General features: G+C 39.7%; 1 protein-coding gene across 2 annotated transcripts in view; it reads right to left on the bottom strand.

Annotated features, from left to right (window-relative positions):
• Positions 1–964: 964 nt before the first annotated feature.
• sorbs2b (sorbin and SH3 domain containing 2b) overlaps positions 965–17,828 on the bottom strand; it is a 35,665-nt gene continuing 18,801 nt past the window's right edge. Inside the window, exons 14-28 of one of the 2 annotated variants that reach the window (XM_081383035.1) lie at positions 17,374–17,430; positions 15,523–15,566; positions 15,043–15,221; positions 13,145–14,677; positions 11,801–11,886; positions 11,662–11,708; positions 11,379–11,493; positions 11,127–11,255; positions 9,516–9,707; positions 6,727–7,572; positions 5,733–5,879; positions 3,903–4,016; positions 2,796–2,845; positions 2,578–2,684; positions 965–2,318 (exon numbers count right to left, since the gene is read on the bottom strand). In XM_081383035.1, coding sequence (XP_081239161.1) covers positions 2,257–2,318; positions 2,578–2,684; positions 2,796–2,845; positions 3,903–4,016; positions 5,733–5,879; positions 6,727–7,572; positions 9,516–9,707; positions 11,127–11,255; positions 11,379–11,493; positions 11,662–11,708; positions 11,801–11,886; positions 13,145–14,677; positions 15,043–15,221; positions 15,523–15,566; positions 17,374–17,430 — 3,708 coding nt within the window. In that variant the 3' untranslated portion in view covers positions 965–2,256. The remainder of the gene's footprint in view (positions 2,319–2,577; positions 2,685–2,795; positions 2,846–3,902; positions 4,017–5,732; positions 5,880–6,726; positions 7,573–9,515; positions 9,708–11,126; positions 11,256–11,378; positions 11,494–11,661; positions 11,709–11,800; positions 11,887–13,144; positions 14,678–15,042; positions 15,222–15,522; positions 15,567–17,373; positions 17,431–17,828) is intronic. The other variant, XM_081383034.1, reaches the window with a different exon arrangement.

Genomic DNA, 17,828 nt, shown 5'->3' with positions numbered 1-17,828 from the left:
TCCAAAAGTCAAGGGGGTTTGAAATGACATGAGAGTGAGTAAATTATGATTTTGGGCCAACAGATTGGCATGGATGTTAACGAGGTTTGAGCTCTGTTCCCAGATATTTATATCAGAGAGCGTGCGAGATTTTGCTCCAGTAAAAACAAATGCGGGAAAAGCACAAAGTCTAGACAGAAACCCCTGCCTCCAGTCAGTGAGCTGGATGGCTCTGGTTCATTCTCTGGGACAGAAACTCAGACAGGCTCTCCACTGACCCTCTGTTTACTGTGTCCCCATGGCAGCAGGAGGGACAACTCCAGGACACGATGTGGCTGTTTATAGACTGGACGGTCTGCAGGGACTAGATTGCTAACAGAAGGATGATGTCCAGGATGGCACAATTATCCTTACGGAGACTATGAATCCCACTGAGAAAATATATGACTTTATTTATGTACTTTTGCACAGAGAAAGAAAAAGCAAAGAAAGACTTTAAAAACATTGATTGCTTTTACTTATTGTAGAGTCTAATTCTATATATTTTTGGTGTATTAACAAATGGATGGACATGTTGATTTACCAGCAGCAATAGTTTAGCACTTTGCATGTCATGTCTTTATATAATTCAGTGATGTGATATTCTGTCTATTCTTGACCGGTGAAATTAGTCCGTTTTTATCCAATCAGAATCCATCACACACTCTAGCACCAAATGTTCAATGGCAGAATTATACTAGGTTTAAATGAATGAACATATCACAGTGTTCTGTACTTTATAAACATTTGTTTCTGAAACATGCATTATTAAAAATGTAAAGTATCCATGTTATCACATAAATGACGTAGTAGAATTATGCACCAGGAACAGCCCAGTTAACTTCACTTCTGAACAGGAAGACTTGGTGACAGCTCAGAGCCAGGTGGAAATATTGCTCTGTACAACCATACGCATCTCTTAATAAATTCTCATACTGGTACAATAATGAGTTTGCACTGACGAGCAGTTCTTTATGAAACAACATGCGCAGGATGTTACTGGTACATTAAGCATAGTGACAACACAGAGACTGCATAATTCCATGAGGTATAATATTGCCTAAGTTACATATATTATTGGTTCATGTTTCTATTGACTGACGCATTTACATTTCTTGCTTTACCGACTGGAATAAAACTGTTAGTCATACAGTCTCACAGGAAGATAGAACATTTGAATGTGAGAGTGTACTCACTGTGCTGAACAGATCAAAGACATAGAAAGTGAACAAATAACAATATATTAAGTATATCATAATGAAAAATGTTTGCTGAATGATCAAATAAACAAAAATAGATTTTCACGTACATTTCCTCACTCAAATTGAACCAATGTGAAGAATCGGAAGACGACATATACAAAATACATGGCTGCCAATTGCAGTTTAGTAATTATGACATCATGTGCTCCTCTTATTGGCCATAAATAGATTACAGTGTAAACCAAAAGTGATGTGCAAGGTCACCCAACACAGAAATATTTATTATAGGCAGTAGAGACATTAATAAGAGTCAGTTTACGACGGTTAACATGCCCACTTTTGCCAAAACGCCTTTTGTAAGGGGTACTGCATTCTTAAAAACTTTCTCTCTTTAGATTGAAAAACATCAAAAATATTTTTCTCTTCTCTGTAAAATCCTTCAAATGCTTAAAGGAATGTCTGGAGGAAGAACATAGAGCCCTAGAAAACCGGAGGTCATTCTTCTGAACAAGAGACTTTTCATACTAAAAACATACATGTAGGCAGGAATGGTTAATATCCACAGCCTGACGCAAACATGACACTGCAATACTGCTCATCAATCTATACGGTCTAGATCAGATCAGACATCAGGTCCAGTGTACAGAAGGGCACCAGTAGATCATTCCTCACCTGTATTTCACCCCTCCAATGAAGATAAACAGGGCACTTGAGTACTCATATTGTTTAAAATTCATCAGCTTAACTAGACGGTAAGCGTACAGATTTTTTCAACTATGAGAAAAATGTAGGCAACCAAATGTTTTAAAGCATTTACTGAAATTCCTAATTAACATAATGGTTTCAACATATTTAAGCCAAATTACATGAATGGTGCAATAACCCCCTTCAAGGCCATTGGCTTCTGTTTCCATCAGTCCAACAGGTTGATGACTGGAACATGTCATGCTATTTCCAGCAGGAAGCTGTAGGTGACATTGTCCATCTCTCCACAGTATATGTATGACCATCAGAGATGTGTATTAGAAGAGTCCATTTATAGCCGCTTCACATAGTTCCCAGGAAAGGTTCCGAAAAATTTGGTTCTCCTGCACGTTCCTAAAAAAATATATATATAGAATGAGGCAGACATCAAAGTGAATCTATCTAATATCTAAGTATTAGGCAAAACAATATTTTAGTACGGATCCCTCTATTTATTTATCCATAAATCCATTGGCCATTGTTGACAGTATTTTTTTTTTTTTCTTGTTGGAGAATAGCGCCAGCTAGTGGCAAATAAGTGAACATCACTAAAACAGTAACAAGTTGTGTAGTAACAAGCAACATTATTAAAAATGAGAGTTTACAGTCTTACCCACAAACCATCCATCATCACACTTCTCCATGACATCAACAACATCCCCCTCCTTCAGTTCCAGCTCATCTTCATTTCGTGGCATGTAGTTATACAGGGCTTGAAATCTGCAAGAGGAAAGGCTCTTTAAGTGTGTATTCAACATTAGGTTATATTAAGTAATATACTGGCCAAATCCCAAAATAAAGTAATGTTACCTATTTGAATAAGATACTCACGCTTCTCCAACACCTTGAAGCGGATCATGAACATATGCTTGTCTTTGGGACTGAAAAAGAGAAACCATGAAAGGCCATTTAAATGTTTCTGTCTCTCATTCTGCTGTATCTGATGCTGAGAACACTGTGAGTTCCACTGTGCTCAATGAGAACCATTAATGCAAAGCCTGAGGCCAGACCTGGATCAGCTGTGTATCTGAACTATGTTCATGATCAAACCCACAAACGTGATTAAATACAGATTTAAAAAAAAGAGAAATTGCATTTTTGTCAAATACGTATGAGATCCAGGACTACCGGGGCTCAAATTCAGGGTTTCTAAGCCATCAAACAACACATTTTCTAAAATGTGTTTATGGATTTAGAAACGGTTGAGAAATGCCTTAAATCCTGAAAACGAGGACTGTACTCCCCTTTTTTGGAAGGAAATGTGGGGAATAGGCTGCTTGCCTGGCCCTGGGGAGTACACCTTGTTTAAGCTGTGTACACAGGAAAGATCATTGGGACATTCCCAAGAGTAATCCAGACACCCCAAACAATCTCAATACAGTACATGGCTTAAACCAATGCTGCATGAGCAAGCCAATCTCTTCAGCTGCTTTGAGCCACACAAAAAACAAACAAGAAAGGCTGTCAAAATCCACTGTTTGTGATCCAAGAAGTCATGGACATGCAGGAAAAACACTTTCAGACACATTTCCACATGCAGAACAAACAAAATGTTATCACTCTACAGCACTGTTAGGAATTAAATGTTATTTTCTTGACCACAAAATGCACTAATGCATAAACAGACAAGGCCATGGTGTTAAGAGTATCCCTCATTCATGACTCAGCATTCCTCCATATTGTACTGTATGTTGAATATTGCTGCATACTGAAGCATCATGTGACCAGACGCTGACAAAAATATATAATATGGCAGTTTATACTCTATCATAATATCATTATATCCAGCTATAGCAGCAAAAATGGAAAGAATTGCACTTAAATCAGTGAATTCCCAGGTCAAATACAGTGAATGACATTATGCGTTGTGCAGGGATACTTTGAAATGAGAGAAAACTGAATTTCCCTTGAGTCACACAAGGTGCACATACTCCCTACCCTATGAGACGGTGACAAGTTTTGACCTCTAACAGGCGATCCGCAGGACCTCCTAGACATCACAGGGCTACGAGGGGGCTTACCAACAATCACAACATCACGCCTTAACACAGACTGAAAGAACCAGAACCAGGAGAAGCTGAAATGAGGGTTATGTGCAGTCATATACAAACACAAGTTACAAAAATATACAAAACCGTTCAAAAGTTTGGGGTCAGTAAGATAAAACTCAGCAAGGACGCAGTAAATTGATTGAAAGTGACAGTAAAGACTTTTACATTGCTACAAAAAAAATTCAATTGAACTTAAAGGGGGGGTGAAATGCTATTTCATGCATACTGAGTTTTTTTTCACTGGTAAAGAGTCATGCTAAACATGGACAAAGTTTCAAAAACTAAGTTGTACGTTTGAAGGAGTATTTTTGTTCCAAAAATACTCCTTCCGGTTTGTCACAAGTTTCGGAAAGTTTTTTTCGAGTATGGCTCTGTCTTACGTAAGATAGAGCGGAATTTCCTTATATGGGTCCTAAGGGCACTTCTCCGGTAAGATCGCGGGCGCGCGCGCACTCGTAGAACAGAGCGAGAGAGCAAAAGCAGTTCGCCATCAAAGCGCCCTGCCCGGCTTTTGGGAAGTCAATGTCACCAAAGAAGTGTGTTTTTGGTTGCCAGGGCAAGACAACCCTGCACAGATTCCCAAAGAACCCAGCGTTAAGGCACCCGTGGATGGAGTTTGTTTTCCTGAGCATAAACGGAGTTGTGTAAGACTGTTGTTCCCTGCATTTCGACGATGATTGTTTTATAAACTAAGCCCAGATCGACGGATTTGCAGATCGTCTAATGCTTGAGCAGTCACAATGATAAAGGTTTGCGGTCGTGCGTTGGAACGGTGAGTAAAACTGTTGAACAAATGTCTCTGTGTGTTGTTAGCTCGGCGCGTTAGCACAGCTTTAGCTTCGCCCACACGGCCCGCCCCCAGCCGCTCGTTTTTTTCCGGAAAGACTCGGTACAGCCAATCTTTCAATTAAAAATATAATAAAACAAAAGACTTTTTGGAGATATGAAGGATGCAATATTACTCTATAGGTACTCAAGATTAACAGGAGATTGAGTGAAAATGAGCATTTCACCCCCCCCCCCCCTTTAATGTTAATCAAAGAGTCCTGAAAATATATTGTGGTTTTCACAAAATTATTAAGCAGCACAACTGTTTTCAGCATTGATAATCATAAGAAATTAAATAAATATGACCTTGGTGAGCATAAGAGACTTTTTTCAAAAACATTAATCTTACCAACCTCGACTTTTGAATGGTAGTCTATATATTAAATAGACGGATTAACATTAATGAGTGAATATACTTTATTTTTGGTCTAAATGTCTCATTATTTACTCAGTTGCCCAACCATCCATAATGAGCGCTGCTTGTTCGTTTGTTCCCTCCCATGCCAGTGGACAGAACTAACAGGGGAAGGCCTATCAAGCAAATTTAAAGGATCCTGGGGTTGTGAGTATTGAATTAAAAAGGGTTGGGTGATTTAAATATGTCTACGACCTACTAATAATTATGATTCTAGCCTCCCATGTAACTGAAATAATTTACTGCATGCCAAACATATGAACTACATTGTTTTGAGAATTATTTATGAATCGTGCACACTGTGGTGCAATAAATCTTTCATGGAAATACATACTGCAAGGATTAAGTGCTTTAAGTTATATAGGTCACTTTAATAGGGAATGTTAGTGTCTGTATTACGGATTGGCAAGACTAAAGGGCAGGGTGGAGGATGATTAGCACTACGACAGTCACTAGCAAGCAGCTTGTCTTTACCTTGACCTTTGGGGAGCGGAGGTCCTGTCGAGAGAACAGTTTGGCAGAGAGAGGGGGCGACTGTGAAACCCCAGGCAATGGGGGGGTGTAGCGCGGGGAAGGGGGAGAGTACTTAGCCGATGAGGGCTGTGTGAACTGCAATGATATCTGTGAGGACAGGGGAGGGAGAGACATATGGAGAGGCATTCTGGGAAACTTCACCCTGCTAATGTGGAGACTAAAACAGCTATACATGCTAAAGATATGTTTGTAATTCTTTACAGATGCTTCAGGGTTTAAAGGTTTAAAGTGTGCATTTTTTCTGCCATTAACGTCACCAAAAAGAACTGCAAAAATTATGATCATTGAAATTAATAAGAATCTGAGCATTCCACCCATCTTCCATTGTTTGTTCCGAAATCATTTAATTTAAAGGGATAGTTCACCCAAAAATTTTAATTCGGAAGAACACATAGAGTGCATCATCTATGGTAAAACCAGATGCATGTGTATGCGTCACATGCATGTCGTGCAACAACAAACCTCATTGAATCTCGTGCAACACACATGTTTTGTGCTCTATGTATGTGTCGATCATTGTTTAGATTTAAACAAAAGCCAAAGTTAAATCTGTTCAGCATATAAAATGATCATATCTTTTCACAAGACTTGGATTAAACGCTCAATTCCTATGGATTCATTTCACAACACCTTTATGACCTTTTTTTAGATATTCTAAGTTTTGGTTACCTGGACTTTCAATGGGAGGCACAGAAACCTCCCAGGTTTCATTAAAAAAATTCTTAATTTATTTTCTGAAGATTAATTTATGATCTTACGGGTTTAGAGTTATGGGGTTGGAACAATATGTGGGTGACCAGATGATGACAGAATTTAAATTTTTGGGTGAACTACTCCTTTAATATTTGGTCATCTAAAACATTAAACTCTTCTCCTTTAAGGAAATTCATTTTGGCTTTTCATTTGGGCAGTATAACCACACTGCAAGCACTACCTCAATATCTGACCCTTCACTCTGGGCGGGTTGGACTGGAGAAAACGTATTTGATGTCAGGGGTTCATTTAAGAAGCTGTTGTCTTCTTTTGGCTCTTCCTCTATAAACAGTCTGGGTAGCTTTTCCATTATATCTGGTTCCTGGCAATTAAATCCCTCCTCTTCTTCGAACGTGCCCTTTGATTGGCTGGCTTTAATGATTGAAACTAACTCCTCACATATATCATCCTCGGGTTCTTTTGATGGCAGAATATCCAACGGGGATTCGTGGGCGTCAAAAACAACCAAGTCAATAGGGCTACGCAATTTAGGGGGGTCTGTCTGGTCAGGTTTATAATGGTAATCTGAGAACAACTGTTGTTCCTTCTCGGGTAAATCTGATTTTTGACTGGAGAGGATCTCTATGACACTGCCAGACCTGGGGCTGGCGTCAAATGAGGGTGAGGTGGGCGAAGGAGTGAAGGAGGTGGAGGTTAGATAAGGTTGAGGTGACAGGCTGGGTTCGGGGGACATGTAAGATTTTGGGGAGGAGATGGGAATGAAGTGGCCCTCTTTGAGCGCAGGAGTGAAGTTGCGAGGAGTGAGGGCAGGAGAGCGGCTCAGCATGGAGGATGCGGGAGAAGGGGAGATGGCAGAGTCCAACACTTCATAGTATGGCTGGAAATTGGAAGGGAAAGGTGGAGGTGTAGGGGCAGGGGTTCCTGAAGGAGACAGACCCAGAGTGAGGGCCAACCACTCGCTGGTGATGGCCTGTAGGTGTGCAGCTCTTTGTGGACTAGGAGAGGATGAGGAGAATGGACGGACAGTTGGGGATGGAGAGTTGTAGAGGGTACGTGCAGATGACAGCTTAAGAGAAAGAAGGAGAGAGGAGAAACAGAAAGTGATAGTGATGATACTCGCTGGAAAATAAGAGAAGTGAAAGTGAATTGTTACGAGAAAATGCTACCTAGAAAAGCATGGTACAAAAACAGCACTTTCTATTTAGTATTCAGTTTGTGTTTGAGTTCCATTATGAGTAGATTATTTACTATTTGGATGTAAATATAATCCCACTCATCATGTAAATTAGATTTCATATAATTAATGCCCACTGTCAAAAGAAATTCTTAATATAATATCCTAGAAGTCACTTTATTTTCAGTATACAGCCATAGCTCTGCTACATAGCAGAAATGCTGTCATTGTGAAAGCTTGTTGCAGTCAAGCACTCAAGTACTGTAAAGGCTCCGCAGACACAGTATGTGGGAAACAGGCCTAAGACAAAAGACATGAACTACAAGGGAGGATATGCCATAATTAATCATTTTTAGAGTAGATTCTCTGTCTATACTGATTTGTGAGGTGGAAACAACAACAAGGTCACTGAGAGAGGTCATAGCAAATGTAACTATAAACCAGCTATTAGAGTATCCTGTCCTCCCCAGTGCACAATGCTTTTCAAGCACTCTTTGGTAAAATTTAAAGTAAAAAAAGTCACTGAACAAAAATGAGCTAGAAAGACATTTTCTGGACAATTATGTGTGTATTTGTGAATTCCTCAAAAAATGTTTTTACAAATATAAGCCGCGCACTAACGTTTGACAACTAGAAAGTGTCTAAACACGCTTAATTCTAAACAGTTCACAACTGTTCAAACGTTTGGGATCAGTATGATTTTTGTAAGACTTTTACTTTGTGGCAAAACATTTCTATTTCCTTCGAACTTTTTGTTCAATATCACAGTTTACACAAAAATAGTAACCAGCTCTGCTTAGCCATCACAGGAATAAATTACATTTTAAAATATATAAAAATACAAAACAGTAATTTTAAATTGTAATAAGATTCACAGTATTACTGTATTTATTTTATATTTATATTTTATTATATATATATATACTATATTTTCCATTCAATTCAATTCAACTTTATTTCCAGACTCAGCGTCCATTAGATAAGAATAAACAGTAATAGATAAATGACATTGGTTTGATATTGTGTTATCTAATGCAATAATATTACACCTTTTGTGTGTGACTTAAGTGTCCAAATACTTTATGGTGTCTGTGTATGTAGCACAAAGTTGTATTTGGTACAATGTTTGCTATAATAAGAAAAAGCAAGTTACTAGTGCAGTCCAGTCACATTAGTTCACCTTTACAGAACATCCCTTTCAGTAACAGCAAGAGCCGAGTAGCACATGTATAGCACAGCAGGTCATGTCCACGTTTTAATTAGCCTATACTGGATACTGGCAGGATGTGTGATAAATCTGATCTAATCCTGCTGAACTCGGCTCATGTGAGCGAAGGAATAAGCCTTTACTTCTTTGTTCTTTAGATGGAATTACAACTCAAGGGCATTTAATCTAAACTCAGGCTTATCTTACACAACAAGCCAAAGGTAATCTAAAGATGACAGAGGTGATCTATTTTGGCATTGGGACAGTTGCCATCTGAGAAAGGATTAATTTTGTACTTGCCACCTTGTTGACACTGATAGTGCTGTACATGACCTATGGCAATATGAGTAACATGATATAAATGAGAGGTTTTACTGCCTCTGACGCCACCGTTTGTCGGTATTGTATTTAAAGTATAAGTCAGTATTCATCTAGATAAGATCATAAAGTCACTTAACTGGATCAGAGTATATATTTTGTGGATAAGTTCCCTGAAATTCAGATATCTTTAGTCACAATGATTAAAACCTCATGAGACTGTAATATGTGATCATTTTTAGACCCTTAAACTGTTGTGTTTTAAACCCTTTCAGTACATTTGTGGGTAAAATTGCAGCTGAAAACATACCCTACTGTTCAGTCTGTCACTGCAGTAGCTGGTGGGTATATTGGGCCCAGGAGGCTGACCAGTACTTTGTACTGTGGTCTTCTTAACGACGTCCACATAAGACACTGGAAAAATCCCTTGTTTGTTTGTACCAGGGATCTTGCCCTCAAACCAGTTCTTATCCACCTGCCGCAACAGAACAACACGCTCGCCCTGGAAGACACCAACACAAGATATAAGGTGGTATATCTGGTGGATTGAAAGCAAAAATGCAGTGCAAAATGACAAAATTATAACCAAATAGAACGAATTTGATATTTAGTATACAACTGTGTGATGAAGTGGTGGCTGGCTGGGGCAAAAGCTTTGTTTTTTTAAGGTGTTTTATGTCTTGGCACTTTCTTCTTATTTGGTTAAAGCACAATGTTAGAGTTCAGAACATTAGCATTCAGTAAAATAGAGAATTATTTAGCAAAAGACATGGGGCCCTATTTTAACGATCTGAAACGCAAGTATCAAACGCGAACGCAAGTAACTTTGTGGGCGGATCTCGCAAATCTAAAATAGGTTGGTCTGAAGTAGCTACATTACTCATTGTGGTTTGGGCGTAACGTGAAATAAACCAATCAGAGCGTCATCTCACATTCCCTTTAAAAGCAGGCGCGTTTGTTCCATGGCGGATTGCTATTATAATGGGGGATTTGCCAGGCGCACGCCAGGAGCGGTTCACAGCCGAGGAGACCAACGTTCTTGCCAGGGCCATAAAAGACAGAGCATACATTGTATGGGGATGGTAGAAACCCACCCAAATTAGCTTCGGTTAAATAATTAAATAAGGCGTATAATAATTTGGGTAAATGTGTAAGCTAGATTTATGCCTATTTTTTCACATCTTCATGGACACCACAATGATTTCCCTTGTGTGGTAATATTTTTCCTTGTAATTATGTATGGTTTGAAAAAATGGGAACTGCTGCATGCGTCTGTGTAGATGAGAGAAGCAAAGTGTATGCGCATTGTGCACACGCTACATCATGGCCAAGCATGCGCCCTTAAAATAGCATCTGAATAACGCGCCACTGACTTTAGACTAGGTTTTTCCTGGTCTGTGGCGGAATTGTTTTCTGAAACTGCAAAATAGCACCAGGGAACGTTTGCGACGGAACACGCCTCCTCTTTTCACTGAACCGCCCCACGGGAGCGCAAGTTCATTCCCTAATTTACCGACGTGCGTCTGTGGAGGGAAAAGTCCTCTGTGTGTCGGGTGCAAAATAGGAATGATATATGCGTCGGTGTACAAAGTCAATTGCGCTTGGTACAAGATGGGGCCCATGCTCTTAAAGTGGTAAGAGACATTAAAGGAATAGTTCACCCAAAAATGTTCACCCTCAAGTTGTTCCAGACCTGTATGAGTTTCTTTCTTCTGTTGAACACAAAAGAAGATATTTTGAAGAATGTTGCTAACCAGACAGTTTGATTGCCAACATTGAACAACTCATGGAACAACTCGAGGGTGAGCAAGTGATGACACAATTTTCATTTTGGTGTAAACTATCCCTTTAAGGAGTGGATTAATGAGCAGTTGCTGACATTAAATCATATTTATGACATCAGTACTAAGAAAATGTTTACTTTTCTTAATGAAAGTTCCACATTAGTATCAGCATTAAAGTTGTAGCGGGCAATTGCTTCTCCAATTTCTCTGTTTTGGGCTGGAGGAGGAGGTCTCGCTGGCTGATGTCTCTCTGAAGGAGGGATTTTCTGTGAAGAGACAAGAAGATAAGAAGATGCAACTTCAGAAGATAGTTAATAAGAAAAACAATAATTAACAGTATAAATATATAGTGTTTCTATTAGCTAATTATTTATCAATAAAGTACGCACCTCAACATATGAGATGGGGAAGATGCCCACATGGCCACGATATTCTCCCTCATACCAGTTATTATCTATCTGCCGAGTTATGTATACCGTCTCTCCTTTCTTAAATGTCAGCTCTCTGGAAGGAAAAAATATTAAGTTAACTATATTCCACTTGGGGAAATAACAAAATGAAAGACATTCAAAGGAAAGACATAAATAATATATGAAAATGTACTCGTTGATTGTAGCACATCAAATGCAATAAGAACAGAAACCGGTGACATGGTTTGCAAGTTGTTCTTACTTCGCTGTCTGTGCTTTGAAGTCATATATTGCTCTGGCTGGCAGTTTCTGTCAAGTGAACGAAGCAGAGCAATCAAACTTTAATACATCTTCTCATTATGTGGGTTTATTCACAATTTGACCGAAGCATATTCCCTTACCTCTCTGACTTCAGGGGTTTGTCTTCTGCTTTGCTGTGTGTGGCTGCCCACATCAGGGTAAGAGTATTCTCTGGATGTGTCCTGATCTAGAGAGAACAGAGAAGTCAACCGATTCAAAGACAAGTCTCACAGAGATCCAACTCTATTACATGCATGGGAACAAGCACAAGCAAAGGAAGTAATGATTTGGGGCTTGATGAGAGAAATGCACACAAAAGAAAAGAAAAAAAGGAAATATGAATATATACATATTTTATTGGCAAATTAAAAGTAAATATTGTAAATAAGAAAGAATATATACATATTTTATTGTCCATAATAATGAAGTCAACTTCCAAGAATCATCTCAGAAGTTATGTTATACCCATCCACTCAGATCCCCAGTTTAGACCATGCGTATTTATACTAGAACCGCAAATGGTTAGCTGGCAACTGTGCCAAGTGCAGGCAAGCCCCCTTGGTCTGAACGGTCTTCATTTATAAACACTATTAACTATGCAAAAGTATACAGTGTTGAATGTCTTTATGGTTAAAAAAATCATAAACATTGACCTTCTCACAAAACAAATAAACTAAAACTTTAGGTACTGAGGCTGATCTCATCACCATCATATTCCGACACTGTGAGTGAACTGTGTTAACACTGATAAGAGAGTATGTTTCTTCCCAGGCCAATAAAATCTCAAATCTGTTTTTAGATTGCATGCTTCAGCTGCTCAAGTCATCTGTCTAAAGCTATTTATATAGACTGAAACTTTACAAAGTTACATTTCTTTTGTGGCAAGCCCACACACAAAGTAGTGTTCCTCTAGTGTCTTGATACCCAGACAATGCATGAACCTAATAAAATATATACCTTAAATGCATAAAAGCATCTACCAAATACATAAAGGTATTGTAAATGGAGTAGGAAAATAACTTGTTTGGGGGAAAAATAAGAAAAAAAGGACAATTTGATAAAATGAGCAAATAAAAGACTGATGAAGCAGAGGATGTGGGAATGAGTCATGCTCTCTGATACTCCTTACAACATAATGATTCCTTTCTCTAAACCAGGGGTGTCCAATCCTACTTCTGGATGGCCACTGTCCTGCAGAGTTTAGCTCCAACCCCAATTAAACACACCTGAACCTGCTCATCAAGGTCTTCAGGCTTACCTGAATCTTCCATGCAGATGTGTTGGGGCAAGTTGGAGCTAAACTCTGCAGAATGCTGGCCCTGCTGGAGCAGGTTGGGACATCACTGCTCTAAGCAAGCACATTAACAAACACAGATGGAACAATGCAATGGTGGAGGAGCAGAACTCAAACACAGGAGACGAAGGGTATTTAGACAAGGGTCCACCTTGATAGCAGAATTCAGAGTTGTGGTTCCTCTGGTTGTTGTTGCTGTCTATATGGTTGTGAGAGGCACTATGGGACAGGTGTGAGTACTCAGGTTGGTGAGTGTCCTGGCTGGGCATGCCATCTGGCTGTGGGTGGTAAGAGCGAAGTTGAATTGTAGGGCTTCCTCTCCCAAGCGCGTGCAGAGAGGAATTCCTCTCAGGAATGTCGGGAAGCAACTCCACCAACAACCTATGGAGGATGGTGTTGTCCGGCAGGCTACCCCTGCGTTTCTCAGTGCGGATGTGGTCGTAGATGTCTTTTAGGGCAGAATCTAGAGCATCATACATGCAGCTCTTGGAGTTTGGTATTCGGGAAAAACTCAAAGGTGACAGGTTCTTCCGGCGGAAAGGCACTGGGCTGACCAGGAAGGCAAGCTTGCTGAGGCCAAACTCAGATTCCTCTACCCGCAAATGTTGTTTCCGGTCCTGCTTGGCCCTCTCGTGCTTGATCATAGTGGTGAAACGTGTGTAGGAAGCCGGGCAGCGGCCCTTGCAGGAGCTCACAAGCTGCCTGTGATAATGATGTTGGTGCCCCGATCCGCAAAAGCTCTCTGAGGAGGCAAATGAACACAGGTCGAACTCCCTCTCGCTGCAGAAGGATGAGCCCTCAATCTGGATGAAGTCACTAAGATCAGACACTACAGCATCATGTTCACTGTCTGAGTAGTCATTGTGCATGGCAGAGTTTTGTAATTGGTCACTGGTTACTTGGATGTGGATTGGCACATGGGTGTTTATCTTGGGGTATTGAGGCCGTCCTTCAGGGGGATTCCTGGCTGGTGGTTCTTCATCCAGTAATGACTCAATAGAGAGGCTACGCTTGGGGCTGCTGATCCTCCTAAAAGAACCCCTGATCAGGCACTCATCTCCAAGATTTGGCATGGATTTGGACTTCTGGATCAGACTCTCATATTCAGAAATCCTGTTGTGCACCATGTTCCTAGGCACCGCTTCGCTACAGCCCTTGTTGCCAGTGCATCTGTCCTTCCGCTGTTCGCTCTCATACTTATGGATCCTGGCTTTCACAGAGCAGATCACGGTAGAGTTTATCAGTTCTTGCCGGTTGATGTGATGCATCTTCTTGTAGAGTTTGAGGAAGCCTGGTGCATTGTGGGCTGAGTGGTGCCTGGTCTTCTCCCTAAGATCCTCAGACTCTCGGACGTCATTGCATTGTGATGCCTCTACTTCCCCGTTGTGCAACAATGAACCGATGCTTTCTGAACGGGTTTGCACTTCTTTTCCCCTCCCCTCAGACAGGAGATCGTCACAACTCCAGGATTTGAGCTTAGACGAGGTCTCTTCTGTGATCATCCAGTCTTCTGCGTTCTCTTGGGCCCTTTTCCAGCCTTCAGGGAGGCTGGAGAACCCATCTGAGAGAGCTGAGACAGCCATAAAACTGTCCCCATTTTGCTCTTTGTTTTGATATGTGGATTCTGAGGTAGCATGGTTTTGACCATTTAAATGTGCTGTGTGCATATAGCTCACATCCCCACCTTTGATATCCACCACAAGCAGCATGGTAAAAAAAGAGACACGAGAAGACATTAAAAGGTAATTGATCCATGGGAGAGACAAGTAAGGACGTTTATAAAATAACCTGGAAGAAAACTGGAAAGAAATCAGACATATTGATCAACAAGCCCACGTTGAATAAAGAAGGAGCAATTGATATGCTACACTACACTGTGGCAAGATTGTACACACTAAATAATTCATTGAACTTTATTCATGCAAAGGGAAAGTCGTTTAAAATTCTGCTTGTGCTGCGAGGAGCAAAATGAATATTGTCAGTGAACCTTCCTCTGTAGCTTATTCTTTCAATAAGGTGAACAAATGTGACTGTTCGTCTGAGGTCTACCTTTAGTCCTGGTGGTGGCAGGGGAACTGGGGCTGGTGAGGGGATTCCTCTGGGTGCTGCTGCTCTTGGGCAACTCTGGTGGTCTCATAGATGTTTGTGTTGTGCCCACGCTGCTCTGAACCCTGGGCTGAGCTGCTGCAGGTTCAGATTTCCTTCTCCTCTTGTTATCACTTGCAGAGCTGCAGAATCAATGTCATTGAAGTAAAAAGAGTAAAAACACTGCTAAAGGATTTTCTGAACATTACACTTAACCTGTTCTGTAATGTTATGACCTGCTCCATACATCCACTGAGAATGACATTGGGACCAGTTAGTTAAAAGATATTGTAAAAATGTTTTGAGAAAATGTCTGTTTTTAGATTTTTTTTTTTTTATCTAAAAATGTTGATATTTTTAAAAATCTATGAAATTAAATGTATAGATGTTTGTGACGCATATGTCCAAATGTTTTTTGGGGTCATTGATACACAGTAAACCTACCTTGATGGCCTTTCAAGGCCTGTGGATGGCTGATAAAGGGAGGTCTGAAACAGATGAAGAAGAAAGAGCAGGGTGAATTCCTCATTTAATGTCCACACTTACGGTATAGTATGATCCTTGATACCTAGAGCTCTCCAAATATACCAATGGTTAAAAACAGTGAAACTTCTTATGTTTGGATACGGTGACATAGTTTGGTCTCCCTCGAAAAGCCCTGCCATTCCCAGGACAGCTAGACGCATTAGATCACTTACAAGGGTTTCTATGTCGAACAAAGCAGGGAATTCCTTGTACGCATGGCTGGAGTAGATAATCATCTTCCTGTTTGCTGAAGCTCTGAGCAGTGTTATCTGGAACAGCTCTTCAGACCAGCAGCAGACGCCCCTTGCGTTTTTTTAACCCTCTTTAAAAGTAGCCCAAGCATGCAGTACCAGGAATGTCTCCACAGAGTGACACATTTACATCTAGTCAACATAAATACAGCTCTGAGTGACAGATACCACACTACACAACTCAAAATTTGGCTGCAAAGCCTCTGTGACAATTTTTAGCAATTATTTGTTTGGATTTACAGCATTCCTCAAACCATAACTGTTACTACATCGGCCTCTAAGTTATATTCTTTCCTTACAGTGGTCAGTAGCAATTCACAGAAAGCAATTCATTTTTTTTAAAAAGTCATTAGAGATTTTAGGGCAAATTCACTCACAGATGCACCACTTTTGCATGTGATAGTTATATGCAAAACATTGCATCTTGTTCACTACCCAGTTCAGTTTAACCATTATTCATAATTAATTTCTCCAGTTGACAGCCAGCAAACTATATTTACAATGACAAAAAAAGCCCCTGAGTGAAACAGGATAATGTAACATGATACTGTACAGGGCATGTCCATAGATCCTTCACCTACTACAAACACATGGAAGTGCTCCTGTCTCATTATAAAATAAACAATGGAATAATAGACAAAAAATGTATTATGACAAAGAAAGAAGCTGACGTGGTTGTAGATGCAGTACACTGATTCTTGAGACATGGGACAAAACATGTACCGCACTTTCACCTGCCATTACTTCTAAATAGCAGCATTTTCACTTAAATAATGATCAGAGATGATCACTAGAATGTTCTTAACACAAATTTGCCATGCTATCCTAATATGCAGCCAAAGTTTATTTAATCAAAATTATAAAATGACATGAGCTATATCCCAATTTGTGTACTTATGCACTATTCTATGCTATTTTACAGTATAAATACAGTACTTGTAAGTAGTGTCCAAAAAGACACTAAAAAATACCCTGTAATACAGGCAAAAGGCATACGTTTTATATCACTCTTGTAAAGAAATAGGTTTTCCTCATTTTAAGTATGCCTTTATACATATTTGATATGCCCATTACTATTATTTTAAATCAAATGCACATTATTTATGTATCTCAGAGTGATGAGAGTTGTCAAAGGAAAACACGCATTTTGTGAGAAGCAGGAGGTTGCAAATTAAATTAATAACTCTGAACATGACTAACAGAATGATCCAAAGTAATTATTCTGTACATAAGCTTTTATTTAGTCAGTTCTGATGTCTAATATGTCCCATATCTCAAGGATCAAATAGTGCATTGCTCCACTTGAAACAATGGGCTTATTGTTATAACCGAAGTTAAGTGATGTTAAATGAGGTTGGGTTGAGAAGGTAAGGTAGGCATTAGCCTATTTTGATTCATCTCTCTCTCTCTCTCTCTCTCTCTCTCTCTGTGAATCAGTCAGTCAGTCAATATAGTATGCCAGTGAAGCAGTTAATCACTCACTCACTTACTGAATCGGATTCATTTATTCATTCTTTACCTCTGCGCAGAATCGAGGTGTGCTCTCTGGATTGTAATCAAGACGTTTTTTGGGAGGCTTCACCCAGAGAGCAGGGGAGGAGCAGAGAAACAGTGACATAACAAGGGAGAAAGTAAAGTCACATGACTGAGGAGGAGATTGAAGAACAATGTGACGACCACAAACTGCAACATATGTTGCACATATGCAACAAAAACTCTACATACTGCAGTACATCTGCTTTTACATTATCACAATCTATAACACGCCAAGCCTAAGACTACAGAACTACACACACCTTGCAAAAAGAATAAGACAAAAGTCAAACATCTAGTTTGTAAATCCAGAAAACAGGAAAAGTCATGCAAATAATAGTAAAATGAATTCCACAACAGATTTTATAATCAGTGAACAGTAGTTTAATGTGCATAAAAAAAACAAAAAATCAAAGCCTTAAATGCTGGTAATAGGAAGCG

Source organism: Scardinius erythrophthalmus (genome assembly GCF_964197995.2).
Source record: "Scardinius erythrophthalmus genome assembly, chromosome: 13".
NCBI lineage: Eukaryota > Metazoa > Chordata > Actinopteri > Cypriniformes > Leuciscidae > Scardinius > Scardinius erythrophthalmus.
The sequence above is the reverse complement of the archived record's forward strand: the minus strand, read 5'-3'. Positions and strand labels throughout refer to the sequence as shown.